The following is an 18,195-nucleotide window of genomic DNA, read 5'->3' as shown; positions in this document are numbered from 1 at the left end:
GACACCTTAGGGACATCTGGGGATTCCTGGGGACACCTGGGGGACACCCTGGGGACACCTTTGGGACACCTGAGAACATCCCCGGACACACAACCGGGAACACCTGGACACTGGGGACACCTGGGCACCTTGTGACCCACCTGAGGTCCTGGATGAGGGTCTCGGCCTCGGCGTGGGGGCGGGGCGGGGGCTCCTCGCGGGGGGCGCGGCTCTCGGTGGTGAACATTCCGGAAAGGTCCCGGTACAGGCACAGCGCTGTCACCCGCGAGGGCTGCAGGGGACATTGGGGACATCAGTGGGGACATTGGGGACATTGGGGACATCAATGGGGACACTGAGAACATTCCGGAAAGGTCCCGCTGTCACCCGCGAGGGCTGCAGGGGACATTGGGGACATCAGTGGGGACATTGGGGACATCAATGGGGACATCAATGGGGACATTGGGGACATTGGGGACATCAATGGGGACATTGGGGACATTGGGGACACTTTGGTACAGGCACAGCGCTGTCACCCGCGAGGGCTGCAGGGGACATTGGGGACATCAATGGGGACATTGGGGACATCAATGGGGACATCAATGCGGACACTGGGGACATTCCGGAAAGGTCCCGGTACAGGCACAGCGCTGTCACCCGCGAGGGCTGCAGGGGACATTGGGGACATCAGTGGGGACATTGGGGACATTGGGGACATCCTGGTACAGGCACAGCGCTGTCACCCAGGTGGGCTGCTGGGGACATTGGGGGGATATTGGGGATATGGGGACACTGGGGACATTTGGGACAGTGGGGGTGTTAGGGACACTGGAGACACTGGGGACAGCAGGGACATCAGGGACATTGGGGGTGTTAGGGACACTGGGGACACTGGAAGGACACTGGGGACATTTGGGACACTGAGAACATTCTGGAAAGGTCCTGGTACAGGCACAGCGCTGTCACCCATGACAGCGGCCTGAGGACATCACTGGGGACACCGGTGCCACTCACGTGTGACACGGGTGGCCGCAGCAGGGCCAGGTGAGGTTGGGGACACTCGGGGATGGTTAGGAGGAGTTGGGGACACAGTGACACTCACGTGTGACACGGGTGGCCACAACAGGGACAGTCAGGGATGGTTGGGGACACAGGTGACACAGTGCCACTCACGTGTGACACGGGTGGCCGCAGCAGGGACAGTAAGGGATGGTTGGGTTGGGTTAGGAAGGGTTGGGGACACAGGTGACACAGTGCCACTCACGTGTGACACGGGTGGCCGCAGCAGGGCCAGGTGAGGTTGGGGACACTCGGGGATGGTTAGGAGGAGTTGGGGACACCGGTGGCACTCACGTGTGACACGGGTGGCCGCAACAGGGCCAGGCGGGGTTGGGGACACTCAGGGATGGTTGGGTTGGGTTAGGAAGGGTTGGGGACACCGGTGACACTCACGTGTGACACGGGTGGCCGCAGCAGGGCCAGGCGTGGGGCGCGCCCGCCGTAGGTGTCCCCCTTGAGGGTGAAGGTGGCCAGGTGGCCGTCGGCGCTGAGCAGCACCCCGAAGGGATCGGCCACGGCGCAGTGCACGATGGGAGAGCCCAGGTCCACGGGGACAAAGTGCAGCTGGGTCACTGCGGGGACAGCAGTGTCACAGCAGTGTCACAGCAGTGTCACAGCCCTGTCACATCACCCCTGTGTCACCCAAACCCACGGGGACAAAGTGCAGCTGGGTCACTGCGGGGACAGCAGTGTCACAGCAGTGTCACAGCAGTGTCACAGCCCTGTCACATCACCCCTGTGTCACCCAAGCCCACGGGGACAAAGTGCAGCTGGGTCACTGGGAGGGGACAGCAGTGTCACAGCAGTGTCATAGCAGTGTCACACCCCCTGTGTCACCCCAAATCTATGGGGACAAAGTGCAGCTGGGTCACTGCGGGGACAGCAGTGTCACAGCAGTGTCACAGCAGTGTCACAGCCCTGTCACATCACCCCTGTGTCACCCAAACCCACGGGGACAAAGTGCAGCTGGGTCACTGCGGGGACAGCAGTGTCACAGCAGTGTCACAGCAGTGTCACAGCCCTGTCACATCACCCCTGTGTCACCCAAGCCCACGGGGACAAAGTGCAGCTGGGTCACTGGGAGGGGACAGCAGTGTCACAGCAGTGTCATAGCAGTGTCACACCCCCTGTGTCACCCCAAATCTATGGGGACAAAGTGCAGCTGGGTCACTGTGGGGACAGCAGTGTCACAGCAGTGTCACAGCAGTGTCACACCCCCTGTGTCACCCAAACCCACGGGGACAAAGTGCAGCTGGGTCACTGTGGGGACAGCAGTGTCACAGCAGTGTCACAGCAGTGTCACACCCCCTGTGTCACCCAAACCCACGGGGACAAAGTGCAGCTGGGTCACTGGGAGGGGACAGCAGTGTCACAGCAGTGTCACAGCAGTGTCACACCCCCTGTGTCACCCCAAACCCACGGGGACAAAGTGCAGCTGGGTCACTGTGGGGACAGCAATGTCACAGCAGTGTCACCATGGGGTCACAGCAGTGTCACAGCAGTGTCACCATGGGGTCACAGCAGTGTCACAGCAGTGTCACAGCCCCTGTGTCACCCAAACCCACGGGGACGAAGTGCAGCTGGGTCACTGTGGGGACAGCAGTGTCACAGCAGTGTCACAGCAGTGTCACACCCCCTGTGTCACCCAAACCCACGGGGACAAAGTGCAGCTGGGTCACTGTGGGGACAGCAGTGTCACAGCAGTGTCACCATGGGGTCACAGCCCTGTCACATCACCCCTGTGTCACCCCAGGTCCACGGGGACAAAGTGCAGCTGGGTCACTGGAAGGGGACAGCAGTGTCACAGCAGTGTCACAGCAGTGTCACATCACCCCTGTGTCACCCCAGGTCCACGGGGACAAAGTGCAGCTGGGTCACTGCGGGGACAGCAGTGTCACAGCAGTGTCACAGCAGTGTCACAGCCCTGTCACATCACCCCTGTGTCACCCCAAACCCATGGGGACAAAGTGCAGCTGGGTCACTGCGGGGACAGCAGTGTCACAGCAGTGTCACAGCCCTGTCACATCACCCCTGTGTCACCCAAACCCACGGGGACAAAGTGCAGCTGGGTCACTGTGGGGACAGCAGTGTCACAGCAGTGTCACAGCAGTGTCACACCCCCTGTGTCACCCAAACCCACGGGGACAAAGTGCAGCTGGGTCACTGCGGGGACAGCAGTGTCACAGCAGTGTCACAGCAGTGTCACAGCCCTGTCACATCACCCCTGTGTCACCCAAACCCACGGGGACAAAGTGCAGCTGGGTCACTGCGGGGACAGCAGTGTCACAGCAGTGTCACAGCAGTGTCACACCCCCTGTGTCACCCAAACCCACGGGGACAAAGTGCAGCTGGGTCACTGCGGGGACAGCAGTGTCACAGCAGTGTCACAGCCCTGTCACATCACCCTTGTGTCACCCCAAACCCACGGGGACAAAGTGCAGCTGGGTCACTGTGGGGACAGCAATGTCACAGCAGTGTCACCATGGGGTCACAGCAGTGTCACAGCAGTGTCACAGCAGTGTCACAGCCCTGTCACATCACCCCTGTGTCACCCAAACCCACGGGGACAAAGTGCAGCTGGGTCACTGCGGGGACAGCAATGTCACAGCAGTGTCACCATGGGGTCACAGCAGTGTCACAGCAGTGTCACAGCCCCTGTGTCACCCAAGCCCACGGGGACAAAGTGCAGCTGGGTCACTGGGAGGGGACAGCAGTGTCACAGCAGTGTCACAGCAGTGTCACATCACCCTTGTGTCACCCCAAACCCACGGGGACAAAGTGCAGCTGGGTCACTGTGGGGACAGCAATGTCACAGCAGTGTCACCATGGGGTCACAGCCCTGTCACAGCAGTGTCACAGCAGTGTCACAGCCCTGTCACATCACCCCTGTGTCACCCAAACCCACGGGGACAAAGTGCAGCTGGGTCACTGGGAGGGGACAGCAGTGTCACAGCAGTGTCACCATGGGGTCACAGCCCTGTCACATCACCCCTGTGTCACCCCAGGTCCACGGGGACAAAGTGCAGCTGGGTCACTGGGAGGGGACAGCAGTGTCACAGCAGTGTCACAGCCCTGTCACATCACCCCTGTGTCACCCAAACCCACGGGGACAAAGTGCAGCTGGGTCACTGGGAGGGGACAGCAGTGTCACAGCAGTGTCACAGCAGTGTCACCATGGGGTCACAGCCCTGTCACATCACCCCTGTGTCACCCCAGGTCCACGGGGACAAAGTGCAGCTGGGTCACTGGGAGGGGACAGCAGTGTCACAGCAGTGTCACAGCAGCGTCACAGCAGTGTCACATCACCCCTGTGTCACCCAAACCCACGGGGACAAAGTGCAGCTGGGTCACTGGGAGGGGACAGCAGTGTCACAGCAGTGTCACAGCAGCGTCACAGCAGTGTCACATCACCCCTGTGTCACCCAAACCCACGGGGACAAAGTGCAGCTGGGTCACTGCGGGGACAGCAGTGTCACAGCAGTGTCACAGCCCTGTCACATCACCCCTGTGTCACCCCAAACCCACGGGGACAGGAATGTCACAGCAGTGTCACAGCAGTGTCACAGCAGTGTCACAGCCCCTGTGTCACCTAAACCCACGGGGACAAAGTGCAGCTGGGTCACTGCAGGGACAGCAGTGTCACAGCAATGTCACAGCAGTGTCACAGCAGTGTCACATCAATGCCACCCCCAGGGTCACCTGTGTCACCCTCAATGTCACCTCATTGTCACTTCACCAGCAGGAACCCCCTACTGTCACTCCCGGTGTCACCTGCTGCTGTCACCTGTCACTCTCACGCTCAGGAACCACCCGGAGGTGCCACCCTGGTGTCACCTCTGCTGGTACCACCCCCTTGGTGTCACACCTGGGGACACCTGGGCCCCCATGTGATCCCCTGATGTCACTGCAGGTGTCCCCAGCTGTGTCCCTGTCCCCAGGTGTGTCCCTGTCCCCAGGTGTGTCCCAGGTGTGTCCCTGTCCCCAGGTGTCCCCAGGTGTGTCCCAGGTGTGTCACTCACCGCCCTGCAGCAGCCGCAGCCCCAGAGGTGACACCTGCACGATGAACTGGCCCTGGCCCAGGTGTGTCCCTGTCCCCAGGTGTGTCCCTGTCCCCAGGTGTGTCCCAGCTGTGTCCCTGTCCCCAGGTGTGTCCCAGGTGTGTCCCCAGGTGTGTCCCAGGTGTGTCACTCACCGCCCTGCAGCAGCTGCAGCCCCAGAGGTGACACCTGCACGATGAACTGGCCCTGGCCCAGGTGTGTCCCTGTCCCCAGGTGTGTCCCAGCTGTGTCCCTGTCCCCAGGTGTGTCCCCAGGTGTGTCCCCAGGTGTGTCCCAGGTGTGTCACTCACCGCCCTGCAGCAGCCGCAGCCCCAGAGGTGACACCTGCACGATGAACTGGCCCTGGCCCAGGTTCCCTGCGAACACGGTCGGGCCCTGCGTGGCGAAGCCGCTCGTGTCCAGCTCCAGGATCTCCTGGCCCGTCTGCAGGATCTGGGGACAGCGGGGACAGCGGGGACATTGGGGACACCGGGGACACCGGGGACAGCAGGGACAGCAGGGACACTGGGGACAGCAGGGACAGCAGGGACATTGGCGACACTGGGGACAGCGGGGACAGCGGGGACATTGGGGACACTGGGGACACTGGGGACAGCAGGGACAGCAGGACATTGGGGACACCGGGGACAGCAGGGACAGCGGGGACATCAGGGGACACCGGGGACACTGGGGACACTGGGGACACCAGGGACAGCAGGGACATTGGGGACACTGGGGACACTGGGGACACCGGGGACATCAGGGGACACTGGGGACACTGGGGACATTGGGGACATTGGGGACACCGGGGACACTGGGACCGGCAGGGACATTGAGGACACTGGGGACACCAGGGACACAGGGGACACTGGGGATGTGGCACCCACAGAGCCACCACAACATGGGTGCTGTCCCCAGGGAGGGACATGGGGACAGTGAGGGGACACTGGGCAGGGCCAGCCCCCAGGTGACCACAAATCCAGGTCACTGTCCCTTGGGGGGACACTAGGGACATCAGGGGACATTAGGGACATCAGGGGACACGGGGGACGTGGCACCCACAGAGCCACCACAACATGGGTGCTGTCCCCAAGGAGGGACATGGGGACAATAAGGGGACACTGTGGGGCACTGAACCCTGGATGTGGCACCCAGGGGAGTCCCCAAGATCATGTCACTGTCCCCACGATGGTCCCTGTCCCTCACCGTGGTGGAGCCCTCGCGGCTCAGGATGAGGAACCCGTGTCCCCATGTCCCCATGTCCCCATGATGTCCCCATGATGTCCCCATGATGTCCCCAATGTCCCCTCACCATGGTGGAGCCCTCACGGCTCAGGATGAGGAACCCCTGTCCCCATGATGTCCCCATGATGTCCCCGTGATGTCCCCAGTGTCCCTTCTCACCATGGTGGAGTCCTCGCGGCTCAGGATGAGGAACCCGTGTCCCCATGTCCCCAATGTCCCCGTGATGTCCCCAATGTCCCCAGTGTCCCTTCTCACCATGGTGGAGTCCTCGTGGCTCAGGATGAGGAACCCGTGTCCCCATGTCCCCAATGTCCCCGTGATGTCCCCAATGTCCCCGTGATGTCCCCAATGTCCCTTCTCACCATGGTGGAGTCCTCGCGGCTCAGGATGAGGAACCCGTGTCCCCATGTCCCCAATGTCCCCATGTCATCCCCGTGATGTCCCCAATGTCCCTTCTCACCATGGTGGAGTCCCCACGGCTCAGGATGAGGAACCCCTGTCCCCATGTCCCCAATGTCCCCGTGATGTCCCCAATATCCCCAGTGTCCCTTCTCACCATGGTGGAGTCCTCACGGCTCAGGATGAGGAACCCCTGTCCCCATGTCCCCAACATCCCCGTGATGTCCTCAATGTCCCTCACCATGGTGGAGCCCTCACGGCTCAGGATGAGGAACCCCTGTCCCCATGTCCCCAATGTCCCCGTGATGTCCCCAATGTCCCCAATGTCCCTTCTCACCATGGTGGAGTCCTCGCAGCTCAGGATGAGGAACCCCTGTCCCCATGTCCCCAAAATCCCCGTGATCTCCCCACTGTCCCTTCTCACCATGGTGGAGTCCTCACGGCTCAGGATGAGGAACCCGTGTCCCCATGTCCCCAATGATCCCCGTGATGTCCCCAATGTCCCCAATGTCCCTTCTCACCATGGTGGAGTCCTCACGGCTCAGGATGAGGAACCCCTGTCCCCATGTCCCCAATGTCCCCGTGATGTCCCCAATGTCCCCAGTATCCCTTCTCACCATGGTGGAGTCCTCGCGGCTCAGGATGAGGAACCCGTGTCCCCATGTCCCCAACATCCCCGTGATGTCCTCAATGTCCCTCACCGTGGTGGAGGCCTCGTGGCTCAGGATGAGGAACCCCTGTCCCCATGTCCCCAATGTCCCCGTGATGCCCCCAATGTCCCACTGTCCCTTCTCACCATGGTGGAGTCCTCGCGGCTCAGGATGAGGAACCCGTGTCCCCATGTCCCCAATGTCCCCGTGATGTCCCCAATGTCCCCAGTGTCCCTTCTCACCATGGTGGAGTCCTCGCGGCTCAGGATGAGGAACCCGTGTCCCCATGTCCCCAATGTCCCCATGTCATCCCCGTGATGTCCCCAATGTCCCTTCTCACCATGGTGGAGTCCTCGCGGCTCAGGATGAGGAACCCCTGTCCCCATGTCCCCAATGTCCCCATGTCATCCCCGTGATGTCCCCAATGTCCCTTCTCACCATGGTGGAGTCCTCGCGGCTCAGGATGAGGAACCCCTGTCCCCATGTCCCCAATGTCCCCGTGATGTCCCCAATGTCCCCAGTGTCCCTTCTCACCATGGTGGAGTCCTCGCGGCTCAGGATGAGGAAGCCGTGACGTTCCCCGTCCTCCTCAGAACTTTCCGGAGCCGCCGTCGCCGCCTCGGGCTCCGCGCTGGTCCCCGGGGCCACCTCGGGCTGTGGGGACAGAGCCTTGGTGGGGACAGGGGACACAGGGACAGGGGACATGGGGACATGGGGAGGACAGGGGGACATGGAGGGGACAAGGGGACATGGGAGGGGACAGGGCGACATTGGGACACAGGGACAGAGGGACATGGGATGAGAGGACATCAGGGGACACAGGGACACAGAGATGGGGACACAGGGATGGAATGACATGGCAGGGGGGACAGGGGGACATGGGGACACAGGGACAGGGGGACATGGGATGAGAGGACATCAGGGGACACAGGGACACAGAGATGGGGACACAGGGATGGAATGACGTGGCAGGGGGGACAGGGGGACATGGGGACACAGGGACAGGGGGACATGGGATGAGAAGACATCAGGGGACACAGTGACATGGCGGGTCACAAACAGGGGACACAGGGACACAGATGAGGGACACTGGGATGGCACAACATGGAGATGGGGGACATGGGGACACAGGGACAGGGGACAAGGAGGGGACAGAACGACATGGGGACACAGTGGGACAAGGGGAGGGAGACAGAAGGACGGGGGGGACAGGGGACAAGGGGAAGGGGGACAGGGACACATGAGAGGACACAGGGACACATGGGGACACAGAGATGGGGGTCACAAACAGGGGACACAGGGGGACATGGGGATGGCAGGGACAGGGGGACACAGGGAGGGTGACATGGGGACACAGGGAGGGTGACATGGGGACATAAGGGGACACGGGGACAGGGATGGGGACAGTGTGTGACACAGGGACACGAGGGGACACAGGGGCATGGTGACACAGGGAGGGTGACATGAGGGGACACAGGGACATGAATGGGGACAGTGACACAGGGAGTGTGACACAGGGACACGAGGGGACACAGGGATATGGTGATACAGGGAAAGTGACATGGGGACATGAGGGGACACAGGGACACGAATGGGGACAGTGATACAGGACACAGGGACAGGGATGGGGACACAGGGACGTGGTGACACGGGGGTGACATGGGGACACAGTGACACAGGGGGTTGACACAGTGGGTGACACAGGGACACAGTGACAGGGAGGGTGACACGGTGACATGGTGACACGGGGGTGACACGGGTTGACACGGGGTGACACGGGGACACGGTGACACAGGGGGTAACATGGGGACACAGGTGACACAGGGGAGTGACACAGGACACAGGTGACACAGGGAGGGTGACACAGGAACACGGTGACAAGGAAGGGTGACACAGGGACACAGTGACACAGGGACATAGGTGACACGGAGGGGTGACACAGGAAGGGTGACACAGGGACATGGTGACACAGGAGGGGTGACACAGGAGGGGTGACACAGGGACACAGGTGACACGGAGGGGTGACACGGGGACACGGTGACATGGGGACACGGTAACAGAGGAGAGGTGACACAGTGACACAGGTGACACGGAGGGGTGACACGGGAGTGACACAGGGACACGGTGACACAGGGGGGTGACACAGGGGGTGACACGGTGACACAGGGGGGTGACACAGGGACACAGGTGACACGGAGGGGTGACACGGGGACACAATGACACAGGGACATGGTGACACAAGAGGGGTGACATGGGGACACAGTGACACAGAGACATGGTGACACAGTGGGTGACACAGGTGACACAGGACGGGTGACACGGGGACACGGGCACCCACCTGTTCCCGCGGCGGGGGGCGCGGTGACCGTCCACATGTCGTAACAGCCGGGCAGCTCGAACGTGGTCACCACCTGCGGCCGGATGCTGCGCTGGGGACACCGACACCGTCAGGGACACCGACGGGGACAGGGACAGGGACGGGGACAGGGACGGGGACAGGGGACAGGGGACAAGGGACAGGGGACAGGGACAGGGCACAGGGGACAGGGACACCGACGGGGACAGGGACAGGGACAGGGACAGGGACGGGGACAGGGGACAGGGCACAGGGCACAGGGGACAGGGATGGTGGTCAGGGGACACCGACAGGGACAGGGGACAGGGACAGGGACAGGGACAGCGGTCAGGGGACAGGGACAGGGACGGGGACAGGGAGAGCGGTCAGGGGACACCAATGGGGACAGGGCACAGGGGACAGGGACAGGGACAGGGACAGGGGACAGGGAGTGTGGTCAGAGGACACCGACAGGGATGGGGACAGGGGACAGGGATTTCAGGGAGAGCGGTCAGGGGACACCAATGGGGACAGGGACAGGGATGGGGACAGGGACAGTGGTCAGAGGGACAGCAATGGGGACAGGGGACAGGGACAGTGGTCAGAGGGACAGCAATGGGGACAGGGACAGGGACAGTGGTCAGGGGGACACCCACAGGGACAAGGATGGGGACAGGGACAGAGGGGACAGGGGACAGGGATGGGGACAGGGACAGTGGTCAGAGGGACAAGGATGGGGACAGGGACAGGGGACAGGGACAGGGATGGGGACAGGGACAGATGGGACAGGGACAGCAGTCAGGGGTGCACCCCACACTTTTGGGGTGTCCCTGGGGGGTACAGGCGAGTTTTGGGGTACCCCATAGATTTTTGGGGTCTCCCTGGGGGTACAGGTGAGTTTTGGTGTGCACCCCATAGATTTTTGGGGTGCCCCTGGGGGGTACAGGCGGATTTTGGGGTGTACCCCACAGTTTTGGGATGTCCCTGGGGGGGTACAGGCAGATTTTGGGGTGTACCCCACAGTTTTGGGATGTCCCTGGGGGGTACAGGCAGGTTTTGGGGTGCACCCCACAGTTTTGGGGTGTCCCTGGGGGGTACAGGCAGGTTTTGGGGTGCACCCCACAGTTTTGGGGTGTCCCTGGGGGGGTACAGGCGGGTTTTGGGGTGTCCCTGGGGGGTACAGGTGGTTTTTGGGGTGTCCCTGGGGGGTACAGGTGAGTTTTGGGGTGCACCCCACACTTTTGGGGTGTCCCTGGGGGGGTACAGGTGGTTTTTGGGGTGTCCCTGGGGGGTACAGGCGCTCCCCAGACTTTGGGGTCACCCTGGTTCACCCCAGCCCTGCTCTGGCACCGGGATCGGCCCCCCGGGAACCTCCCGCGGGGGGACTGGGCGGTGCGGGGGGGTTTGGGGTTTTGGGGTTTTGGGGTTCAGAGGGGTTTGGGGTTTGTGGGGTTCAGGGGGAATTTGGAGTTTTGGGGGGTTCAGGGGGGGTTGGGGTTTGTGGGGTTCAGGGGGGAATTTGGGGTTTTGGGGTTCGGGGGGTTTGTGGTTCTGTGGGGATTTGGGGCTTTGGGGTTCAGGGGGGTTTGTGGGGTTCAGGGGGAAATTTGGGGTTTGTGGGGGGTTCAAAGGGGGTTTGGGGTTTGTGGGTTTCAGGGAGGAATTTTGGGTTTTGGGGTTCGGGGGGCTTTGGGGTTTGTGGGGTTCAGGGGGGTTTGGGGTTTGTGGGGTTCAGGGGGAAATTTGGGGTTTTGGGGTTCAGGGGGAAATTTGGGGTTTTGGGGCTCAGGGGGGTTTGGGGTTTGTGGGGTTCAGGGGGAAATTTGGGGTTTTGGGGTTCAGAGGGGTTTGGGGTTTGTGGGGTTCAGGGGGGTTTGGGGGGTTCAGGGGGAAATTTGGGATTTTGGGGTTCCGGGGGAAATTTGGGGTTTTGGGGGGTTCAGGGGGGTTTGGGGTTTGTGGGGTTCAGGGGGAAATTTGGAGTTTTGTGGGGTTCAGGGGGGTTTGGGGTTTGTGGGGTTCAGGGGGAAATTTGGGGTTTTGTGGGGTTCAGGGGGGTTTGTGGGGTTCAGGGGGAAATTTGGGGGTTTGGGGTTCAGGGGGAAATTTGGGGGTTTGGGGGGTTCAGGGGGGTTTGGGGTTTGTGGGGTTCAGGGGGAAATTTGGAGTTTTGTGGGGTTCAGGGGGGTTTGGGGTTTGTGGGGTTCAGGGGGAAATTTGGGGTTTTGTGGGGTTCAGGGGGGTTTGGGGTTTGTGGGGTTCAGGGGGGTTTGGGGGGTTCAGGGGGAAATTTGGGGTTTTGGGGTTCCGGGGGAAATTTGGGGTTTTGGGGGGTTCAAAGGGGGTTTGGGGTTTGTGGGGTTCGGGGGGAAATTTGGGGTTTTGGGGTTCAGAGGGGTTTGGGGTTTTGGGGGGTTCAGGGGGAAATTTGGGGTTTTGGGCTTCAGGGATTTGCGGTTCTGGGAGGATTTGGGGTTTTGGGGTTCAGGGGGGTTTGTGGGGTTCAGGGGGAAATTTGGGGGTTTGGGGTTCAGGGGGAAATTTGGGGGTTTGGGGAGTTCAGGGGGGTTTGGGGTTTGTGGGGTTCAGGGGGAAATTTGGGGTTTTGGGGTTCAGGGGGGTTTGGGGTTTGTGGGGTTCAGGGAGGAATTTTGGGTTTTGGGGTTCGGGAGGCTTTGGGGTTTGTGGGGTTCAGGAGGGCTTGGGGTTTTGGGGTTCAGGGGGAAATTTGGGGTTTTGGGGTTCCGGGGGAAATTTGGGGTTTTGGGGAGTTCAGGGGGGTTTGGGGTTTGTGGCGTTCAGGGGCAAATTTGGGGTTTTGGGATTCAGGGGGTTTGCGGTTCTGTGGGGATTTGGGGTTTTGGGGTTCAGGGGGGTTTGTGGGGTTCAGGGGGAAATTTGGGGTTTTGGGGTTCAGGGGGATTTGGGGTTTTGGGGTTCAGGAGGGTTTGGGGTTTGTGGGGTTCAGGGGGAATTTGGGGTTTTGGGGTTCAGGGGATTTGGGGTAAAAGGGGGGTTTTGGGGGTTCAGGGGGGTCGGGGGTTTTTGGGGTTCACAGAGAAATTTGTTGTTTTGGGGTTCAGGGGGGCGTTTGGGAATCGGAGGGGTCTCAGGGGTGGTTTTGGGGTGCCCAGGTGAGTTTTTGGGGGTTTTTGGGGTACCTGCAGCACGGTCAGCGCCCCGTTCTTGCCGTACCCCGAGCACAGGGGTGGTTTTGGGGTTCAGGGATGTTTTTGGGGTGGTTTGGGGGTTCAGGGATGTTTTTGGGATGTTTTTGGGATGTTTTTGGGATGTATTTGGGGTTCAGGGATGTTTTTGGGGTGTTTTTGGGGTGGTTTTGGGGTACCTGCAGCACGGTCAGCGCCCCGTTCTTGCCGTACCCCGAGCACAGGGGTGGTTTTGGGGTGGTTTTGGGGTTCAGGGATGTTTTTGGGGAGGTTTTGGGGTTCAGGGATGTTTTTGGGGTGTTTTTGGGATGTATTTGGGGTTCAGGGATGTTTTTGGGGTTCAGGGGTGGTTTTTGGGGTTCAGGGATGTTTTTGGGGTGGTTTTGGGGTACCTGCAGCACGGTCAGCGCCCCGTTCTTGCCGTACCCCGAGCACAGGGGTGGTTTTGGGGTTCAGGGATGTTTTTGGGGTGGTTTTGGGGTTCAGGGATGTTTTTGGGGTGGTTTTTGGGGTACCTGCAGCACGGTCAGCACCCCGTTCTTGCCGTACCCCGAGCACAGGGGTGGTTTTGGTGTGGTTTTGGGGGTTCAGGGATGTTTTTGGGATGTTTTTGGGATGTTTTTGGGGTTCAGGGGTGGTTTTTGGGGTTCAGGGATGTTTTTGGGGTGTTTTTGGGGTTCAGGGATGTTTTTGGGGTGTTTTTGGGGTGGTTTTTGGGTACCTGCAGCACGGTCAGTGCCCCGTTCTTGCCGTACCCCGAGCACAGGGGTGGTTTTGGGGTTCAGGGATGTTTTTGGGGTGGTTTTGGGGGTTCAGGGATGTTTTGGGGATGTTTTTGGGATGTATTTGGGGTTCAGGGATGTTTTTGGGGTGTTTTTGGGGTTCAGGGATGTTTTTGGGGTGGTTTTGGGGTGGTTTTGGGGTACCTGCAGCACGGTCAGCGCCCCGTTCTTGCCGTACCCCGAGCACAGGGATGGTTTTGGGGTGGTTTTTGGGGTTCAGGGATGTTTTTGGGGTGGTTTTTGGGGTTCAGGGATGTTTTTGGGGTGGTTTTGGGGTTCAGGGGTGGTTTTGGGGTGTTTTTGGGGTGGTTTTTGGGGTACCTGCAGCACGGTCAGCGCCCCGTTCTTGCCGTACCCCGAGCACAGGACGATCTCCAGGTCGGGCTCGGGGCTGTTCTGGAACTGTGGGAGACAGCGGGGTCAGGTATGGGGTCAGTGTGGGGTCACTGTGGGGTCAGTGTGGGGTCAGTGTGGGGTCAGGTATGGGGTCAGGTATAGGGTCAGGTATGGGGTCAGTGTGGGGTCAGTGTGGGGTCAGGTATGGGGTCAGTGTGGGGTCAGTGTGGGGTCAGGTATGGGGTCAGTGTGGGGTCAGTGTGGGGTCAGGTATAGGGTCAGTGTGGGGTCAGTGTGGGGTCAGCTTTGGGGTCAGTGTGGGGTCAGTTTTGGGGTCAGGTATAGGGTCAGCTTTGGGGTCAGGTATAGGGTCAGTTTTGGGGTCAGGTATAGGGTCAGTGTGGGGTCAGTGTGGGGTCAGCTTTGGGGTCAGTGTGGGGTCAGTGTGGGGTCAGTGTGGGGTCAGCTTTGGGGTCAGTGTGGGGTCAGCTTTGGGGTCAGGTATAGGGTCAGTGTGGGGTCAGTGTGGGGCCAGCTTTGGGGTCAGGTATAGGGTCAGCTTTGGGATCAAGTATAGGGTTAGCTTTGGGGTTAGGTATAGGGTCAGCTTTGGGGTCATGTTTGGGGTCATTTGGGGTCCTTTGGGGTCAGGGTTTGGGGTCATTTAGGATGAGGTGTGGGATCAGCTTTGGGGTCAGTGTGGGGTCAGCTTTGGGGTCAGTTGTGGGGTCAGTTTTAGGGTCAGGTGTGGGGTAAGTTTTGGGATCAGGTTTGGGGTCATCTGGGATCAGGTGTGGGGTCAGGTTTGGGGTCAGGTTTGGGGTCAGTTTTGGGATCAGGTATAGGGTTAGCTTTGGGGTCAGGGTTTGGGGTCATTTGGGGTCCTTTGGGGTCAGGATTAGGGTCACTGGGATGAGGTATAGGGTCAGCTTTGGGGTCAGTGTGGGGTCAGTTTTGGGATCAGGTGTGGAGTCAGGGTCTGGGGTGCAGGAATTTTAGGGTGCAGGAATTTGGGGTGGGTTTTTGGGGTGCATTTTGGGGTTTTTGGGTCCCTCACCTCCTCGGACAGGAAGGCCGGGGTTGGGGTGGGTTTTGGGGCACATTTTGGGGTTTTTGGGGCACATTTTGGGGTTTTTAGGTCCCTCACCTCCTCAGACAGGAAGGCCGGGCTTGGGGTGGGGTTTTTGGGGTTTTTTTGGGGTCCCTCACCTCCTCAGAGAGGAAGGCCGGGTTTGGGGTGGGTTTTTGGGGTGGATTTTGGGGTTTTTGTGTCCCTCACCTCCTCGGACAGGAAGGGCGGGTTTGGGGTGGGTTTTTGGGGTGGATTTTGGGGTTTTTGTGTCCCTCACCTCCTCGGACAGGAAGGCCGGGGTTGGGGTGGGTTTTGGGGCACATTTTGGGGTTTTTGGGGTGGATTTTGGGGTTTTTGGGTCCCTCACCTCCTCGGACAGGAAGGCCGGGGTTGGGGTGGGTTTTGGGGCGGATTTTGGGGGTTTTGGGGTGGATTTTGGGGTTTTTGGGTCCCTCACCTCCTCGGACAGGAAGGCCGGGTTTGGGGTGGGGTTTGGGGTGGGTTTTGGGATGAATTTTGGGGTTTTTGGGTCCCTCACCTCCTCGGACAGGAAGGCCGGGTTTGGGGTGGGTTTTGGGGTGGATTTTGGGGTTTTTGGGGTGGATTTTGGGGTTTTTGTGTCCCTCACCTCCTCGGACAGGAAGGCCGGGGTTGGGGTGGGTTTTGGGGCGGATTTTGGGGGTTTTGGGGTGGATTTTGGGGTTTTTGGGTCCCTCACCTCCTCGGACAGGAAGGCCGGGGTTGGGGTGGGTTTTGGGGCGGATTTTGGGGGTTTTGGGGTGCATTTTGGGGTTTTTGGATCCCTCACCTCCTCGGACAGGAAGGCCGGGTTTGGGGTGGGTTTTTGGGGTGGATTTTGGGGGTTTTGGGTCCCTCACCTCCTCGGACAGGAAGGCCGGGGTTGGGGTGGGTTTTGGGGTGGATTTTGGGGGTTTTGGGGTGCATTTTGGGGTTTTTGGGTCCCTCACCTCCTCGGACAGGAAGGCCAGGGTTGGGGTGGGTTTTGGGGTGGATTTTGGGGTTTTTTGGGTCCCTCACCTCCTCGGACAGGAAGGCCGGGGTTGGGGTGGGTTTTGGGGCACATTTTGGGGTTTTTGGGGCACATTTTGGGGTTTTTGGGTCCCTCACCTCCTCGGACAGGAAGGCCGGGGTTGGGGTGGGTTTTGGGGTGGATTTTGGGGTTTTTGGGTCCCTCACCTCCTCGGACAGGAAGGCCGGGGTTGGGGTGGGTTTTGGGGCGGATTTTGGGGGTTTTGGGGTGGATTTTGGGGTTTTTGGGTCCCTCACCTCCTCGGACAGGAAGGCCGGGGTTGGGGTGGGTTTTGGGGTGCATTTTGGGGTTTTTGGGTCCCTCACCTCCTCGGACAGGAAGGCCGGGTTTGGGGTGGGGTTTGGGGTTGGTTTTGGGGTGGATTTTGGGGTTTTTGGGTCCCTCACCTCCTCGGACAGGAAGGCCGGCTCCCCCATGGCGGCGTTGGCGCAGGGCCCGATGTTGAGGATGCTGTCACACACCTGGCACGGGGACGTGGGGTCACCGTGGGTGACACAGGTGACACACAGGTGACACACAGGTGATAGAGGTGACACAGGTCACAGGGAGGTGACACAGGTGACACACAGGTGATAGAGGTGACACAGGTCACAGGGAGGTGACACAGGTGACACACAGGTGATACAGGTGACACAGGTCACAGGGAGGTGACACAGGTGACACACAGGTGATACAGGTGACACACAGGTGACAGGTGACACACAGGTGACACACAGATGACACACAGGTGACAGGGAGGTGACTACCTCGAAGCAATAGGTGGCCAGGTTGGGATGACAAAGAGGTGACACACAGGTGACACAGGTGACACACAGATGACACAGGTGACAATGACAGTACCTCGAAGGAGTAGGTGGCCAGGTTGGGGTGACACACAGGTGACACCCAGGTGACACCCAGGTGACAATGACAGTACCTCGAAGGAGTAGGTGGCCAGGTTGGGGTGACACACAGGTGACACCCGGGTGACAATGACAGTACCTCGAAGGAGTAGGTGGCCAGGTTGGGGTGACAGGGAGGTGACACACAGGTGACACACAGGTGACAGGGAGGTGACAGTACCTCGAAGGAGTAGGTGGCCAGGTTGGGGTGACAGGGAGGTGACAAACAGGTGACACACAGGTGACACCCAGGTGACAATGACAGTACCTCGAAGGAGTAGGTGGCCAGCTGTGTCCCCGAGGCCGCCTCGCTGCCGTACACCTCGATCTCGTCCACCTCGTCCTGCGCCTGCGGCTTCCCCCCTGCCACAGGGACACACCTGTCACCTGTGTCACCTGTGTCACACCCTGTGCCACCCCCCTGTGTCACCCCTGTGCCACAGGGACACACCTGTCACCTGTGTCACCTGTGTCACCTGTGTCACACCCTGTGCCACCCCCCTGTGTCACCCCCCTGCCACAGGGACACACCTGTCACCTGTGTCACCTGTGTCACCTGTGTCACCCCCCTGCCACAGGGACACACCTGTCACCTGTGACACCTGTGTCACCTGTGTCACACCCTGTGCCACCCCCCTGTGTCACCCCCCTGCCACAGGGACACACCTGTCACCTGTGTCACACCCTGTGCCACCCCCCTGTGTCACCCCCCTGCCACAGGGACACACCTGTCACCTGTGTCACCTGTGTCACACCCTGTGCCACCCCCCTGTGTCACCCCCCTGCCACAGGGACACACCTGTCACCTGTGTCACCTGTGTCACCCCCTGTGCCACCCCCCCCGCCACAGGGACACACCTGTCACTGCTGTCACCTGTGTCACCCCCCTGCCACAGGGACACACCTGTCACCTGTGTCACCTGTGTCACACCCTGTGCCACCCCCCTGTGTCACCCCCCCTGCCACAGGGACACACCTGTCACCTGTGTCACCTGTGTCACCCCCTGTGCCACCCCCCTGTGTCACCCCCCTGTGTCACCTGTGACACCTGTGTCACACCCTGTGCCACCCCCTGTGTCACCCCCCTACCACAGGGACACACCTGTCACCTGTGTCACCTGCTGCCATCCCCTGTGTCACCTCCTGTCACCCTGTGTCACCCCCCTGCCACCCTCCCGTGCCTCACGTGTCCCCCACCCGTC

General features: G+C 60.6%; 1 protein-coding gene across 1 annotated transcript in view; it reads right to left on the bottom strand.

The window, feature by feature from the left end:
* Positions 1 to 18,195, bottom strand: part of CPSF1 (cleavage and polyadenylation specific factor 1) — a gene marked incomplete at its 5' end in the record, with an annotated part of 78,605 nt that overhangs the window by 37,722 nt on the left and 22,688 nt on the right. The window contains 8 exon segments of the mRNA XM_053969310.1: positions 141 to 271; positions 1,432 to 1,610; positions 5,387 to 5,528; positions 7,904 to 8,017; positions 9,667 to 9,798; positions 13,975 to 14,055; positions 16,499 to 16,573; positions 17,262 to 17,356. Of these exon segments, the coding sequence (XP_053825285.1) occupies positions 141 to 271; positions 1,432 to 1,610; positions 5,387 to 5,528; positions 7,904 to 8,017; positions 9,667 to 9,798; positions 13,975 to 14,055; positions 16,499 to 16,573; positions 17,262 to 17,356 (949 nt within the window).

This window comes from Vidua macroura, unplaced genomic scaffold (genome assembly GCF_024509145.1).
Source record: "Vidua macroura isolate BioBank_ID:100142 unplaced genomic scaffold, ASM2450914v1 whyUn_scaffold_172, whole genome shotgun sequence".
In the NCBI taxonomy this organism is placed as follows: domain Eukaryota; kingdom Metazoa; phylum Chordata; class Aves; order Passeriformes; family Viduidae; genus Vidua; species Vidua macroura.
This window is presented reverse-complemented; position numbering and strand designations above follow the sequence as displayed.